This window comes from Ictalurus punctatus, chromosome 24 (genome assembly GCF_001660625.3).
Source record: "Ictalurus punctatus breed USDA103 chromosome 24, Coco_2.0, whole genome shotgun sequence".
NCBI lineage: Eukaryota > Metazoa > Chordata > Actinopteri > Siluriformes > Ictaluridae > Ictalurus > Ictalurus punctatus.
This window is the reverse complement of record NC_030439.2, coordinates 15,998,506-16,015,750: the sequence shown is the minus strand read 5'-3', so window position 1 is coordinate 16,015,750 and position 17,245 is coordinate 15,998,506. Positions and strand designations below refer to the sequence as shown.

General features: G+C 39.7%; 1 protein-coding gene across 3 annotated transcripts in view; it reads left to right on the top strand.

The window, feature by feature from the left end:
* LOC108257431 (solute carrier family 45 member 4) overlaps nucleotides 1-17,245 on the top strand; it is a 52,650-nt gene that overhangs the window by 13,154 nt on the left and 22,251 nt on the right. For 2 of the 3 annotated variants that reach the window (XM_017455190.3, XM_017455191.3), the window contains exon 3: nucleotides 9,566-10,447. In XM_017455190.3, the coding sequence (XP_017310679.1) occupies nucleotides 10,147-10,447 (301 nt within the window). In that variant the 5' untranslated portion in view covers nucleotides 9,566-10,146. Of the gene's footprint in view, nucleotides 1-1,331; nucleotides 1,815-9,565; nucleotides 10,448-17,245 lie in introns of those variants that run through there. The other variant, XM_047150441.2, reaches the window with a different exon arrangement.

Genomic DNA, 17,245 nt, shown 5'->3' with positions numbered 1-17,245 from the left:
TCTGACCCCAAGACGCAACTAATTTCTGCAACTCTCCAGCTGTAATCCTTGGAGATTTTTTGGCCACTCGAACCATCCTTTTCACAGTGCGCTGAGACAATATAGACACACTTCCAATTCCAGGTTGATTCAAAACATTTCCAGTTGACTGGAACTTCTTATTATTGCCCTGATGGTGGAGATGGGCATTTTCAGTGGTTTTTCTATTTTCTTATAGCCACTTTTTTGATAAACATGTGTTGTGTTTGCAATTATGCCAATATTAGTGGAGGGCACTGTATACGCTGTAAAATATATACATTCATATTTATTTATACATTCATATTCTATATTTATATTGTAGAGACTGTATTTTAAAGATAATTTTGTAAAATCCAAGTAAGCTTTACAGATTGTTATTGGAAAGGGTTTAAACAATGTTTTTCATGCTTGTTGAATGAACCATAAACAATTATTGCACCTGCACCTGTGGAACAGTCCTTAAGACATGAACAGTTTACAGGCTCTAGGCAATTAATCTCACAGTTACAATAACTGAGGACACTAAAGAGACCTTTCTACTGACTCTGGAAAACACCAGACGAAAGATGCCTAGGCTTCCTGCTCACCTGCGTGAACATGCCATCGACCTGCTGCAGGGAGACATGAGGACTGCAGATGTGTTCAGAGCAATAAACTGCAATGTCTGTAATGTAAGACGCCTAAGATAGCGCTACAGGGAGACAGGAAGGACAGCTGATCGTCCTTGCAGTGGAAAATTACGTATAACCATGGGTCCCCCTCCAGATGTGATCGAGAACTCGCAAATGCCTTGGTGGAAGAGTGGAGTAACATCTTGCAGCAAGAACTGACACATCTGCTGCCATCCATGAGGATGAGATGCACTGTAGTACTTAAAGCAGCTGGTGGCCACCACATACTGACTGTTAATTTTAATATTGACCACTCCCCCCCACCTCCTTTGTTCAGGGACTATTCCATTTCTGTTCATCGAATGTCTGTGAAACTTGTTCAGTTTATGTTTCAGTTGTTGAATCTTTTTAGGTTAATACAAATATTTACACATGTTAAGAAATTTGCTGGAAAATAAAAGCAGCTGAATGTGAGGGGTACAGTACAGTCTGTCACCCTTAGAGACAGATAAGCTGAGTTTGATTTGTAGACATTAGACACATCTGAGTCAAAACTGTCCCCCTCTCTCACAGACCAGCATTCAGGTTCTACATTTATAAGTCTGGAAATGCATGTAATCCAACACGCTGTCTGCCACACTGGGCTCCAGCCACCATCAACACCTCTGCTGCAACTGCCCCAACACCTGACTTCTCATGTGACTGGAGTTCAGCAGGCCTTCTGCCATCTACTTTCACAGGCTGGCAAGGTTAAATCTTTCAGCGTCTCCTCTCATGGGTTTCATAATATTCCATCGTCTGACCAATCGGCATTCTGAAAATGGAGAGAATAATGATAGCCGTTTGTCAGGAGATCAGTTTCCGAGAATAGTGATCAATTATATCACATCATCAGGTTTTGTCTTTAGTAACCTATTGAAGGCTCATATGCATGCATGGATAGAGAGCTAAACAAACAGTATCACAGCTCTGATGTCGGCTTTGGTGCAAAGCATTTTTGCACCTTTGTGGTGCAAACCTTCTGGATAAAAGCTTTGTGCTATTGCTGCTTCATTGATGAATGCTATAGCACTCCAGCTAAAAGAAAATTGAATGGCGCTGACATGAGAGTGGAAAAAGAAAGGACGGCTCTGGGTGGAATTAGGACGCTCGGTTCACGGATGATGGGCTTATTTTAGCACGGTAAGCTGGCTTGCACCTTCTGAAAGAGATAAACTCTAAATAATGGGTCATCTCAACTCACTGCTGCTGCTCTTTTCTTGTATATTTTACATTGTTTGACTTGACAGAGTGGCCTAAATGATTTCTTCTGAGGTCTAGCACCAGAAAATATCTCCTGTCTTTGCCATTAAATATTCTCAGCAAATCGCTTTTCACGTGTCAGCCCATCAGGGTCGGCACACGTCATCTTCAGAGAAAAAGACGACTCCGTATTAAATGCCGTGGCTGACGGAACACCTCTGTGGCATTGGCAGCACATATGATATGAAATTTGTTTTGTATCTTCTTCACCTGTGTTGTCACTGTGCATCTAATTCAATGCACAAATCATATCACAAAACAGTCTCTTTTGTTTGTATTATGTGTTATGAAATAATTGAGGTGGTACATTGGCAAAGCAAATAGCATTACTGCCTCGCAGCTTCAGTGTCTCCTGTTCGATACTGAGCTTAGGTTACAACCTGTGTGGAGTTTCGCAGGTTCTCCTCATGTCTGCATCGGTTTCCTCAAGGTTCTCTGTTTTCCTGCCACCTCCCAAAAAACATGCAGCGGTTACTGAAGATGAATGAATAAGAGTGTTGATGAGAGAGCTAACATTTAAGAAAATTATACCTAATGTTAGTGACAAATATAAATACGTGATTGCAGCATGTTTTTTTTTTTTTTTTATTATTTGTTTTTGCACAGTATAACTTCTAAACCGCTCTAAAGCTGAAGCAAATGCTTGGTCTGCAGGGCTGAATACTACTTAGGCTTAACTTGCGGTAGTCCTGCCTTAATGAGCTGATTAACCGGTGGAAAGCTGTGAAAATGAAAAAGCATTTGGCCTGGAATGAATTTTCAAATCCACTTTTAAGTTGTCAGTGCATGTATAATGGAAAATCATTTTGCAAGCTTTCTGTCATGCTGGCTTTAATAATGAACTTTCAGACGCTTTACTGGAGTGTGCAAATGTATAGAAGATAAATGGCATTTCAGTTATCTTTTCTGACACCATTAATGCATAATTATACGAACCCCATCCATACAGCTCGGGAAATGCGGTTTAATTTTCCAGGTTGCGTTTACATTTAAGATAGCTACTTATAAAGTGTCAAAATCTCTATGCAAATGCAATGTCAGTGCTGTTATGCTAAAGGTCTGTCGGAAGTCCCGCTGTGCTATTTTCAGACATGTAATAGCATCAAATAAATTAAGCACTTGCTCAGGACTATTTCTTGGAATTGCTGCCTTTTACTAGTAAGTACATTGTGCTGTATTCTCCATATTGATCTCCTTTTCACTCCATAGTGCCCTTTTTCTGGCCCCTGTCTTTTACGAGGCTTGATATTTTTAAAAACATAATTAAATATCTTTTGCTAAATATTTTAGAAAGAGCATAAGAGTAAAAGGACGTGTATTGCATCTATTCTATTTTTTTTTTTGAGTGCCTGAACCTCAATTTGATCTTTTGTGAGAAGCTGTATGTCTACAGAGTAAGTGTCAGTCTTTCACACTATCTCTCTCAATCTCTCTCTCAGTCTCTCAGCTTTCCAAAAGCCCCTCAATGACAGGTTCTATTATTAGACTCTGCCTGCCCTTTGAATGACACAGGAGAGAAGGCTGAGACAGCAGTGTGACTGGGTTGGACTTTTTTCTGACATAACATCCAAGACCCTTTCCTGAATTGTGTGCAGCTGGTGGAGAAATGCAGAGACAATGTGGGTGGATGACCTCCTAATAAGAGTTATCATGACTCATGCTGTTATGACTCCTCTTGCAAGTTGTATGACTGCATAATTATGCAGATGTTTATTGGACCTTTAGTGATATCAAAAAATGTGACATGAATAATAAGTATTATGCTGGGATTTTCGACCGTATGCACTGCTTTGTACAAATATTCACCCTACTTGAACTTTTCCACATTTTGCAGTGGAATTTTTACTTTTTTTTTTTTTTTTTTTTTTTTAAACATGAACATAACTTTTTTGATGGCTCCTTGGTCTTCATGATCGTGTTTGTTTATATATGTTATCTAACAAGGTTCTGGGAGCAAGTGCATCTATGTTGAGATCCTATGACCCTTTAATTGCTCATGTTAGGATGCCATTCCACTAATTATATAACACTTGAGGTCATCTGGTGGCATCAGGACTAATTTAGAGATTTCACAGCAACTGGAATGAACACTTGACACAACATTTTATGTATTTTATTCATACATTATTTTGCAAACTATATTGATATTTCCCGTTTAATATATTGGTGCATTTTGTCTAGATTCATGACATATAATCCCAGTTAAGTCTTTTTAGTTCAACAAAATGATTCTAGTGGGTAAATACTTATGCAATGTTATCCAAGCCCCTGCAGTAGTGTTTTTACAATGGATGCTTGGAGGTATAATGGTGTACAGAGGATGGATGGAGGATGGATGGATGGATGGCAGATCAAGATCATAATCTCAAAACTATTGCCTGCTTACCTCCAGACATCTTTCACCAGCTCACAGTCAAACCCACAGATCTTGTTATACTGTTTGTATTGCCACTTTTATCCAGAGTGGCTTACAATTTAGTTGAGCAGGTGAAGTATGAGGTCTTGTTCAAGGACCCAACATCGGCAGCTCAGTGGTACCGAGATTAGAATCAATATCAGCCTTCCGATCAGGAGTCCAGAGCACTACCGACTGTGCCATGATCGCCAACATGCATTCTTCTACATTCAACAACAAAGAGCATGGTGTAATCAGTTTGAACAGCTGCGAGAGTCAGGGCTTAAGCGCCTTGTTCACTGATCTCAAGCTGCTCACTCGCTCCAGTCAGCCAATGGGATTTGACCTCAAAATCTGAAGAACCATTGGCACAGATTCTGAAGCTTATGCTGTACAGTTTCTGTTGGCACACGTGGGTATATAGTCCTGATCTGGGGATGTAATGATTACCCACCCTGCCAGCTCAGGCACTTCTGGACCTGAACGCTCTACTGCAGTCAGCTGACTCTGCAGTGTGGGTAATTTGTATTTGTGTGTGTGTGTGTGTGTGTGTGTGTGTGTGTGTCCACATAGGCAGTAATTACTATGCGACCATGCACAGGCAAGCACAAATCAATTAAGCTTAATGCTTACCTGACACACTGATGAAATGTTACCTATGGACACTAATTTGCAAGCCTGTATACACACATACAACATGCATGCTTTTATTTGCCCTGTTTATTTTTAAGATCAGGTCCTCAGACTTTAAGAGGTGAAATTAACATATACACATAATGGGGAAGAAGCTAGGCCATGCTTTTTTTTCGTAGGATATGCAGGACCATCTTTTTTTCTTTTGTGTTATCTGGACATGAAACATGAGTGTGTTATTGTATACCAAAGTAGCACTTTAACTTGTGATGCCCTTTCTTTCAATGCCATACAATACTAATAATCCCACCTCTCTCTCTCTCTCTCTCTCTCTCTCTCTCTCTCTCTCTCTCTCTCTCTCTCTCTCTCTCTCTCTCTCTCTTTTTATTTCTCTCGCTGTCGCTAAGTGTATAAAGCTCTTAAGTCATAACTGGGCTTGGTTTGTTTAACAAGCCTGCCATAATGACAGAGCTAGACAAAATGGATTTTGATGCCATCTTTCCTTGTGCTATAATGAGATGTCCCTGAAGAATGCAAAATGCCAGGCTCATGGACGTGGAGTAGCCATGGTAAAATGGAACATGATTGGATGTCTGCATGTTTGGGATAAGTGTGAAGCATTTCTCTTGCGGTTTCTGTTTCTGCAGGATGATTTGTCTGTAATTCAACATTTCCTTCACTTATTTAGCCCTAATGGCTCATGTCACAAAGAAAACAACATGACTAGAACCCTCATGTGTAAGCTCAGACTCCATTACCAGAGACCTTCAAATTATACCATTAAAAAAATAAATAAATAAAAATCAATAACACAGTAATGAAGTTGCTTGAATGTCTTTAGTGCAAACTCATCTATAGGGCTTTCATTTCAACTCATCATGTAGTCACAACCCTTACACTGCACAGAGTTGGAGGACATAGTGTTCTAGTCAAAGTGTTCTTGTTACTGGATTAAGATTCCTTCAGCTCTTTGTCATTCCTTCCTGAATGGTTAAGTGCGAGAGAGTAGACACATAGATTGTACCTGACCTGTATCAGATCTGGACTACTATTTCACATTACACTGAGGGTGAGAGGAGTGCAAATCAGGTCTCATTGTTACAGCAGGTTTGTTTGACAATGTGTGCACATTGTCCACCTGATGTCCAACCCCATCCATTATGTAACTGTCCCAGCTCATTAGTTCTGTAAATGCCTTCAAAAGAATGGTGGAAATAGCTGGGTGTTTTCTCCCAGAGTATGGCTTTCAGGTTGTCCCTTATGCTCACCGGCATTAAACTCACAATTTCCAACCTGTTACTAGACACTAAATTACTCAAGGTCAGCAGAAACTCAAGGTCAGCAGAAACCTTGCATTACCTCCTCAATGGCATCACTCATTCCAGTTCAAATCAAACACCCCACTAATCATATCATATGAAATGGCAATTTAAGGTAATACTGCAACCGACTTTAGTGGTTTTCTAATGCGTTTACATGGAAGCCGAGTCCCATCTTCATGAAATCCTGCTTTCTGTAGATGCACTTTGGTGGAGCACAGAGACAGGAATTGAGTGTGATGGATGCTTTGCCCGGGTTGATGGAAACTACCACCCGCTTAGCTTATTCTGCAATTGAACTCATCACATTATGCAATGCTCTCGACTGCTCTGAAAGTGTAAAATCTACATTGATAACCTCATAGCATACCTATAATCTCCTAAGGAGAAAACAATGAATGATAGTTTTTGCTATCGTGGATGGCTAATACGCCCTATAAATATGTGAGCTCTGTTTGCAGTGAAACATGCTTTTTATTGAGATGCAGAAGGAAGCTGCAGTCCATACCAGATCCTCTCTCTGTCTCTGCGCTGACTAAATTATAGATTGAAGATGTCGAAGTACTGTCTTCCATACTAATGCAATACCCTGGAGCCTGCATGCAGTTGTCAAGATCTCCCTCATATTGATAGATCTGTGACAGGGTAGCCTTTCCACACTACCACCACCACTACAGTATACACTCAATACATTTCTCTCGTCCCTGTTTCTTCCCTCCTTTTGCCCTTGGTAAAAGAGATATTAATGGGGTTGTCGGTTAGTATTAGAACCTCAGTGAATCAAATATTTAACCCTGATGCTCGACAACTCATACAGTGTATACTTTTGTGTTCCTGCTTGTTTAGGATTCTGCTAACACTGCATCATTGATCATAATTAAACATTTGTGCAGATATCGACTATAGGACCGTAGAATGCATATTTACCACCATGAATTTCTCAAGAAAAACAGCTCACAAGAGAACTATGAAAACTAGAAACGAAAAATGGATGCTTCCCATATACTATGTGATTATCGTTTTATTGTATCTTAAAATCTTGGTTTTTCCCCAAATTGAAATAAGAGGCAACGTCTCTTCTCTAGTCCGGTGTCTCTCTGACCACTTGGACGCCATGTTGTCAGTGGAGCATGATCATATGACCATGTGACGCAGCCATCCGGGTTTGTAGAAAAGAGAACTCGCTAGAAACTCGTTCGTACTGTGGTAATTTCATTGCTGTCCAGATGCGAGAGTTTCAAAACAATATTACAGACATCTCCTGAAAAACTAATCTGATCCGAATATGGCTACAGTTCATTTAACAACATGGATCAATAATGTCACATCTTGATGATGGAGTCCTGCAGTATTTTAGCTTGAGAATCTCTAAATGCACATGATATTCCTGCATTCTGTTTCTGTTATAACTGACAATCTTTTCAATGTTTGTCTCAGTTTGCCGGGATCATATAGTTTCTTCTGTGCATCTGATAAATGTCTCTCTATTAGCAAAGTGCCTACCAAATTCTGTGTAACAAAAGGAAATCCCATTGGGATGTTGGTTACAGGAGCTGCAGGTGGATATCTGCGCTACCCAGTGGGTTCCCTACTCAAAAACAATTTATATAGATAGATTGGTTGCATCACCACTGGGAGGTGAAGCTGAGTCTCCCGCTGCTCAGGTAGCTGATGTGCTGGGGAGTAATTGAGACGTGTTATTTCCACCAGATAGCCGAGAATGGAAAAAGACCCCTGAGTGAGAAATGAGTCATGTTTCAGGTTATACAAAATACATATGCTGACAGATCAACCTTTTTTGCACTAGCATAGTTCATCCATTTTGTGCGCGAATACGATTTATATGATACGTTTGTAACTCGGACTGTGAAGTCAGACTGTGCAGGGTAAAACGTCCTGAATTATCTCTAGGATTAGACTGGCTCCAGTAAAAAGACCTTCAGATTTGACTTTAGAAATGATACCATATTCGAATGAGCGCATTAATAGAAACTTGCAGCTGGTACTATCATCAGAGCTGATGTTCTAGAAAAGTAATCAATGCATTCTGAGCAGAAATTTAGAGTTCAACAGTACTGTGGTATAAAAAGTTCTAAAACATTTGCTCAGTTGCTTTGAGGTCCTTTACTTAGTGTAGACCTTTCCAGTGGTGTTTAACTCCGCACCAAGCCAAGTATAGTCAACTAACTCTTATAAAGCTTCATTAGCTACAGAGTGCATGTGAGAAACCTGGCCAAAGTGTGTCCCTGGAGAGAAAGAGGCACGTGTTCAGATCTCCACATCATATCCATGTGGATTTGGTTGACCTGATTTTCAAGCGTGTTAAGAGGTTTAATGAGTGTATGCATGCTTTCACGTGTCGAGTATTTATTTGCAGGAATTGTTCCTCTGTAGGTTTTTACTGCTTTGTCTGTGTACAATCCGTCCAAACGCGCTAATGCCTCTGATTGTTCTGAGCCCGGCCAAGGGACTTTGGCTGATGTGAAGTAAAGACCAATTTGATCAGGAAATGTTCTCAAAGAGTTGCAGTGTTTTACTTTATCCGGACATCATGAATACAAATCCCAGTGATGCGACATCAGTCTGTGGATAGTTCGTGGGAATTTGATGTACACTGTAAATTGTAGAAGTTCTAGGAGGAACTGCGAATGATAAAAACTGCAAATTTAAAAACTGAGAGGTGAAAGAGGGGTGGGGTGAGGAAGTCAAAGAGAAGAAAACTAAGACAGGGACTGAGAGAAGAATAGACAGAGGGAAGATAAGGAGAGAAAAATTCATCAAAAAAAAGCATGAAGAATTATTCTCTTTAATATTATAAACAATGAATGAATGAATGGTATAAGAAAGAAATGATAAGGGATAAGAGAATGAAGAATGAATGGAAAAGATGATGAAAGAGGAAGAGAAAAAAAGAAGGACTAAGAGGGGAAAGAGGGGTAAGACAATGTGTCTCTCACTCTCTTGCGCTCTCTCTCTCTCGTGCGCGCTTTCTGTCTCTCTCGCTTTTTCTCTCTCTCTTGCGCTCTCTCTCGTGCTCTCTCTCTCTCTCTCTCTCATGTAACGCTCATTGGAACAGGTGGAACAGCTGAAATTCGAATTGATGAACTTTCTGTCTTTTGTATGTATGTGAAGCAGGTTGGGCTCAACTCATTGTAGAAAACTGATAGCAAATGAAAAGGAATGAAGAATAACACTAGCTTTGTGAGCACTGTAATGTGATGATTTTGAGAGCCCCAGAACATTAACATCTCGACTTCTCATTTCTCTCTCCCTGTGTGCGACAGATTGATAAGCCACTCGATGGGGATTCACCGGCGAGCTCCCAGCTGTGTGTCCTGCCCTGCGGCCCGCTGCCTGCCCTCTCTCTTCAACACCTCCTCCACCGAAATCATGAAACTAGTATTAACTGAATGGCAAATGATATGGATTTTTACTGTTTCTAATAGACAGTAAACACACACTTACCATTTACACGCACCACACACATACACTTACCCATTTACACACACCACACACACATACACACATATACACACACATTCATACCTACTGTCACTTACATACATATACACATACATTTACTCACACCAAAGGGAGTGACCTCATGACAAAGCCATATCTCCCTCACGGGTGCATACCAAAAATCCTGACACGGTTCTGCTCAGAGCTTCACGGCATGTCCTTGAGGAACCAAAACGGAATGTATTCTTCGCAGTAAGCGCTTGATTCCTTTCAACAGCGCACTTCAATTACCCAAAGGAGCTGCTTGGATTTTAACGTGCACCATTCATCTTTTGAATTGAGTTGGCTTTATTTTGGTTTTGCACATCTTTAAAGAGTGAGGTGTCCTTCCCTTGCCGATTGCATGCCGACGACGATGGCGCCCAAGAACACTGATGCAGATGCCATGCAGGTGCAGGAAGTCGTGGTGGTCCCTGCCAAGACGGCCAGCAGAGGCTCAGACAGAGGTGGAGGAGGGGACAAGGCTAACGCAGCGGGTGGAGCCACTGGACGGGACCAGGAGAGTCAAGAGGAGTCAGCAAGCGAGGGTTCTATAGACAGCATCCCCTTGCGCCAGTGGGTTATGAACGGAGCCATCATGTTTGGACGAGAGTTCTGCTACGCAATGGAGACAGCCCTGGTGACTCCCGTACTGCTGCAAATTGGTAAGTTCCAACCAGTGCAGAAAAAAGTGAATAGTTTTTTTATAGTATTTATTTATTTATTTATTTATTTATTTATTTAAATGGACAGATTTGGTTCTGAATGAATGCTAATGATCTTTTTCAAAGATTCCGGGAGGTTATGAAATGAAACGAGTTGATGCAGATGTACATGCGTACACATAAAGATTTTCTAAAAGTGATGTGGATGCAATGGTAATACTTTGCGAACACATCAGGCCCAGAGTAACAGCACATCTGAGATTTTTTTCCTTCTGTTTATGCCCTTAACATGGTACTCAGACAATAATGTAACATGAGGGGACATAAATATACATGGGACAGGATTTAGGTTTGCCACGTTAGACATTACGCCTCTAACTCCTCACCAAACAGCTCCATTTCTGTTCAGAGTCCCTAACTTCTACAGACAAATATTTCCTGCTAGGTTCAATGGCCTGTTAAGAAAAGTGATAAAGTTGAATATAACCATTAGCAACACTGGCATGATGCGGAGTTATGATTGTGAATCAGTGCCGGTCTTAGCTCATTTGGTGCCCTAGGCGAGATTCATCCTCAACGCCTCTGACCACACACACAAAAAAAATTATATAACACTAATTTCTCGTATAATTCTCAATAATATTTTACTTACTTCAGTAATACAAAATATTTAAAATTAGTCAAATCTGGCATCTGTGAATCTAAGATAGATGTACTTTTTGTTTTTCCAATTTTATCAGGTGTTTCCAGGTACATTAAAAAAAAAAATAAATAAAAAAGGCATCTGAAATTGTAAGTAATTAGTATTATAAGCATAGTCATAGCTATTTCCATATTTAGAACATGTTGTTCTTTGTTACTGCAGAACTACTGTACACTCAGTCAGTGCTAACTAGTGAAAACATCTCTGGCTTTGCTTTTAAATAGTTAGCTTGTTGCTTGCAGACAGCACAGTCTTACTAATAAGTAGTAAATATGTAATAATCATCTTTATTATCTAAATATATTAGTTGAGACTGCCTAGGGTCGGGTTTGTTGTTGGCACAAATGATCAGGGTGTGTGACTTCATTGATTGAACAGGTTAAGGTTAAGTCAAACATTCAGATACGGCACATCTATAACAGCATCTTATTATGGAAGCAAAAATCATTCCGTGGTGTGCTTAACCATTAGCATTTTTAAGAGTTGGACAGAAGTCAACCAATCCCGGTCTACATTGTAAATCCATTATCTAAATAATTTAACACCACAAAAATGACAGCTGATATAGAAATTGTAATTAGCTTCCTTTTGTTTTTGTTTTTTTTTTCGAATTTGAGTTCCCGATGGTTTTTGTCACTTCATTTTGCATCTCAACTAAAAATTTTGATTGCTAATGCCGGTAATACGTCAGCAGTGTTAGCATAAAAAATATGCCATGATCTTTATCGTCCATAAGGCAGCGGAAAAAAAACTAAATCATCGTCACTGACACTCACACACACTTCACAATCACACCAACGGTGATGACTGATAAGTATGATGCACTTTTTAATTTTATAAAATGTTTTTTTTTTTTTTTTTTTTTTTTTTAAATTAGATTAGTGTCTTGCACACACTTCCGCTTATTTACATCAGCACTAGAGAATGCCAACAAACCAATTGGACCAAACGAATTTTTTGATGTAATAAAACGCATGAGGAATGGGGCGGTGGTAGGGTGGCGGTGGGGCGGTGCCCAAAATATACTGATGCCCTAGACGGCTGCCTATGTCGCCTAATGGATTGACCAGCCTTGCTGTGAATAGTCATAAGAGGACATGTCCTGATTCTTTGGAAAGTTGTGTACTACTCCTGGAATTGTACCAATGCATGAAATCACAAGATCACAGCATCACTGATGGCATAATAAGAACGATGTGGGGCAATGTTTTACATACATAAAGGCAGACAGGCAGCTACAGTGAATGCATTACATTAGCTACAGCCTACTTGTTCATTTATACCAGACCCCCTGGTGGTCATTATGTAAGAACAGCAGTGTTTTGTGATTTTTTTTGTTTGTTTGTTTGTTTTTGTTTTGTTTGTTTGTTCGTTTGTTTGTTGTTTTTTTGTAGTCAATGCAACTAGTAATAATACAATACAAGTGAAGGAACATAAACCAGGCATTAATATGAAAATGATATATACTTCGAGGATAATGATACACCCATTTATAGTGGCTTGTAAATTCTACACCCTATGGTGTTATTAATAGCTTTTATATTTGGACCTGCTTAAAAAAACAAACCTTGAGTACATGCCTCCCAACATGTGGTCTTCTGAAGGTCAGATTTCTTGTTGGGGTTCGTTTGCCACATGGATCATTTACATGCCTCACTTATAACCTCACACAGAGGGATGAACTATATTCTTATAGGCTGCAGGGTCACCCTGCCTCCAAAACCTGCTGCTTAACTGGCTGAGAGAAGCATCAGTCACCTCACACTGCTTAAGTCCAACCCAGAATGTAGACTACAGCCTCCAGACTGTAGCTGGCCCACTGTAGACTATGCTTATACTGACTACACAGATAAATGTGGTCTTAGAAAGCCAATATATTTACCAAACACTTAGTTATGATATTTACTTGCTGCAAGTGATGAGTGTCAGCTGAAATCAATTCTGAATTCATTTGTAAATTATGATTATCCCTTGGTCATGCATTTGATTATTCATTTACATAATCTTATTTATAGGAGTTACTAATGCATATTTTTCATTTGCACTTCCATCCAACTTAACATCCATCTATCTATCTTTCTGAACTTTTAATGAAAATTCCATACATCTATCCATCCAGCTGAACTCACAACTGATATTGCATAAATCCATCCATCCATCTATCCACCCATCCATCCATCAGAATTTTTAACCAAAATTCCTCTCGTCCGTCCATCCATGTGTAGCAAATTAATTAAATGCCAAAACATGATGGATGAATGGATGGAGGTCATTGATTGATTGATTTGGGAAAGTTGGTCCCTGAGGGAAAAATTTGGCATAAATGAAAGACACAATCTGTGGTTATATAATCTAATTTTATTTTTCCTTGCATGTGTGTGTGTTTAAAAGGCCCAGAAAACTGGCATCACTCTCACACAGAGCAATTAGCAGATAGCTAATTAGAAATCCTGGAAACAGATCAATGAACACAATATGATGGCTAATTTTCAAGAGTTCCCTTTTGCACTGAAAGTTTTTGTGTGAGTCTTCAGTGTGTGTGTGTGTGTGTGAGAGAGAGAGAGAGAGAGACTTAAGTTGTAGAGGCATTATTAGTGTAACACTAACACTGAGAATTGCTCTAGGTGTTTTAGTGGGGTACATTGGGAGGCACGTTGGAGGGCACATGGTAAGGTGAGCTTGTGGAAATCCACTTGGAACTATATAGATAGGGTTACACTGACGCAAAAGAAGGCCTTTGCTGGCTTTGATACTTTGTGTGTGTTTGTGAGAGACTGGGAATCTTCTGTTTCACTCTCATGGTTTTCTCCAGCCAGAGGAAACAGTGACTACGTTTACATGGTAGTCTCTTAATCAAAGTATGGTCTTAATCGGGTTAAGAGTGGATTATTGTTGTCCATGTAAACACAGCTATTAACAGGGTTGTTGGGATATTAAATGAGTCACACACAGTTAACACAGACTCTGTTCAAAACCTGAAGATGTTTATTTAAGGAGAAAAGTGATTCTTTTACTAAATCTCTCTCTAGCTTGAAATTTCTGTTAATGTGTCATCAATAAGTTGTGTTGACTTTTTTTCCGCCCTCCCCCCTGAGGCCAGAACGTGGGAACTGCCAGTGCCTGATGCCCTCTTTGCTTTCACTGTGACTTTTTTTTTTTTTTTTTTAAGCAAGGATAACTGCCAAATCCTACACTTCTTAGTAGATGAATGACCCATGGTATTGTTGTAGGGCAAAGTCAAGGGAATATGTGCTAGTCTTTTGTGCAGGGTTTTTTTTTTTATTTGTATCGCTGTGCTGTAATTGGTTGTTCATTCTGCACTGCTTCTTTGTGCAAATTGTTTTTAACTGGTGAGTGCACCTGGCATTTTTTTTCTGAATAATCCTCACACTTCAAACGGAAACAACTTGGCTTGCAATTGAAAATTATAGCGGCCTCGTCGTATTTCGTATCAGATTGGTGCATTCCTAATAAATAAGGAGAGTGAAGTCCAAAAGTCTGAGAGAACTGGTGAAAATATTTCCAAGAAATATTTTCAAGAGTTTCTTATTATTTGGTACGTCCCGTTTTTGCTTTAATCACCGTTTGCACTTGAGCTGGAATGGATTCCACGAGTTTGCGCGTAACCTTATGATCCATTTTAGATCAAATTCATCAGAGTGTCGTCTGAGCATGTGCTTCAATAGAAAAGAGTAGGCACGAGGAAAATCTGACCTTTTGTATAAAAGGGTTATACAAAAAAAACCCTAAGTTATAAACTCCTTGCGAATTGTCATATCACTAGATGGAGTAAATAAGGACATTGAAATAGTACAGAATTTTGAATATTAAATATTCAAGATATTGAGCATTTACTTTCCTTGTTTTAAATATTTGAAACAATTTAATTACATTTTTACAAAATCCCAGATTTACAATGTGTTCTCAGACTTCTGGACCCCACTTTATGTATACATTCTTTGTATGTGCATGTGGATGTGCTTTCTTAGTAAAAGTGTTCAAAACAAGGGATGATCAAGGTGACATATGATAAGCTAATTGGCTGGCATAGCACTTTAGAGTTGTGTAACGGCTGTGACCGGATTAACACTGATGACATGTCAACAGCTGATGTCCATCACAAGATTAGTTTTTGTCTAGTAAGCTGAACCTGCAAGTGGCTTGTCTGATTTAATGATGCAGGCAGTTTGCTGAGTGTTGACTGTAGAAGCTAATTCGTCACACAGTGGAGATTTTCTTCTGCATTCGTATGAAATAGTACACTATTCACTATACACAAATGATACTTTGATGCATGGTCATTAAAGATGTTGTACCCATAGAAACAGGAGCTGTATTGTATGAGAAAAGTAGCAAGTATTGTTATCAGCCATTGTGTTGTTGTATTGTTCCAGCGCTTCTCATTAGTCCTTGTCCCATGTGAAATGTGAACTGGCACTGAGGGCAGTTTGCAGCATTAGACAGGAGTCTAACGTGACCTCGGGTGTTTATAGCAGTGAACAGGGAGGTGTACGTACATGGCCCAGGAAAATGTCTGATGCTTTAGCTATGATGGGAATGTGTTGCTCAGCTGATTTCTGGTTGGTTCTTGGCTGAGATGATGCGTTTTCCCATCCCACAACTCTGCTGACAAAGATGGGAGGCAGTCGTGGACTTTTTTCAGCGTGTTGTTTTTCTTCTAAGTAAGGAATGAGTGGTGTTTGCAATCCATCTTCATAGCCTCTTGGTTTCAAGCATTCCACACCAAAAACTGCCATTTTTAGCTATGCTTACTACTCCAGAATGACTGTTATTGGAACATTTCTGGCCTGCTGTCAGAATAGAACAGAATTTTTTTGAAAACCTTTTTATACATGACACAGATTGTACTGAGTGCTGAGCAAGAAACCTTTCTCTCTCTCCTTCTCTCTCTCTCTCTCTCTCTCTTTCTCTCTCTCCTATAAAAGGTATAAAAGCCTTGTACACTTAACCATCTGGACATCATCAAGTTGTACACCATTAGTGACATAAATGTATTAGGGATCATCCACACTACACAGACTGCCAGATAAGGTCCCAGGGATTGCTTTCTAATTAGGTTAATATTGGTCTTGTAGGAACACAGTATACAGATACACAGTGTAAATAATCCATTCCAAAAATGATTATATGTGTAATTTATTTACTAATACGTGACTTCTCGTCATCTTGTCTTAACAGCACAAGTTCTGGCAGGGACGCTTGTCACTAGTGTCTTCTGTCAATTTGAGCCCACTCTTCCTCTGACTCGCTGTACAGTATAGTTAGAGTTTGTGGTGCTTATGTTGATGTGGAGTTACTTGGAAACATTTTTTTAAATCTGGGAATGAGGTCTGGTGATTTTAATGGCTGGTTAAAGTGTTCCAGCATGATTTTTAAGCAAGCCACACACAGATTTGGCCCTACATACAGTCAACATTCTGGTACATGAAAGTGTCAGTAGCAGGAAAAGAACAGTACCAGGTCCAGGACCTTGTGTTCTGCTTGCGTATGTAGCACAAAAGATTTGTCCAGAGCTGTGTCCAAATATCCGTACTATCCTACTGTACAGTAAAGGAGTAGTATGTCCGAATTCTCAGTATTCATAAAACAGTAGGTGAGAAATACTCGGATGATCAACTGCTTCCACCGAGATTCTGCAGTAGGGAACCAAAGGACACTGCGCAATCCCATAAGGCAGCGGGACCAGTGTGGAAGAGCTGTCAGAACCAAAAATGGTGGAAGGCAGGGCGTCGGCTCTTTTTACATTTTTGCGGTTATTATGACGGTCACATGATACTGCCAACATGGCGGATGTAGTATGTTCAGATTGTATTCATACTACACACATATACTGATCAGTATGTACTGTATCAACAGCTGGGCAGCAGGTACTGAATCGAATGCAGTAAGTATTGACGTGATTTCAGACCCATGGCGGGTGTTCAACCTTTTTCCATTAACAGAATCCTAATGCTAGGGGAACTTGGTCGCTAAATTAATGACTATTTAATAGCTCTATAACTTTTTTTTTTATCCCAGATCACAGTATATCCATTTTTAGTTCATTTTGATAATTAAGCATGCAGCAATTTCAG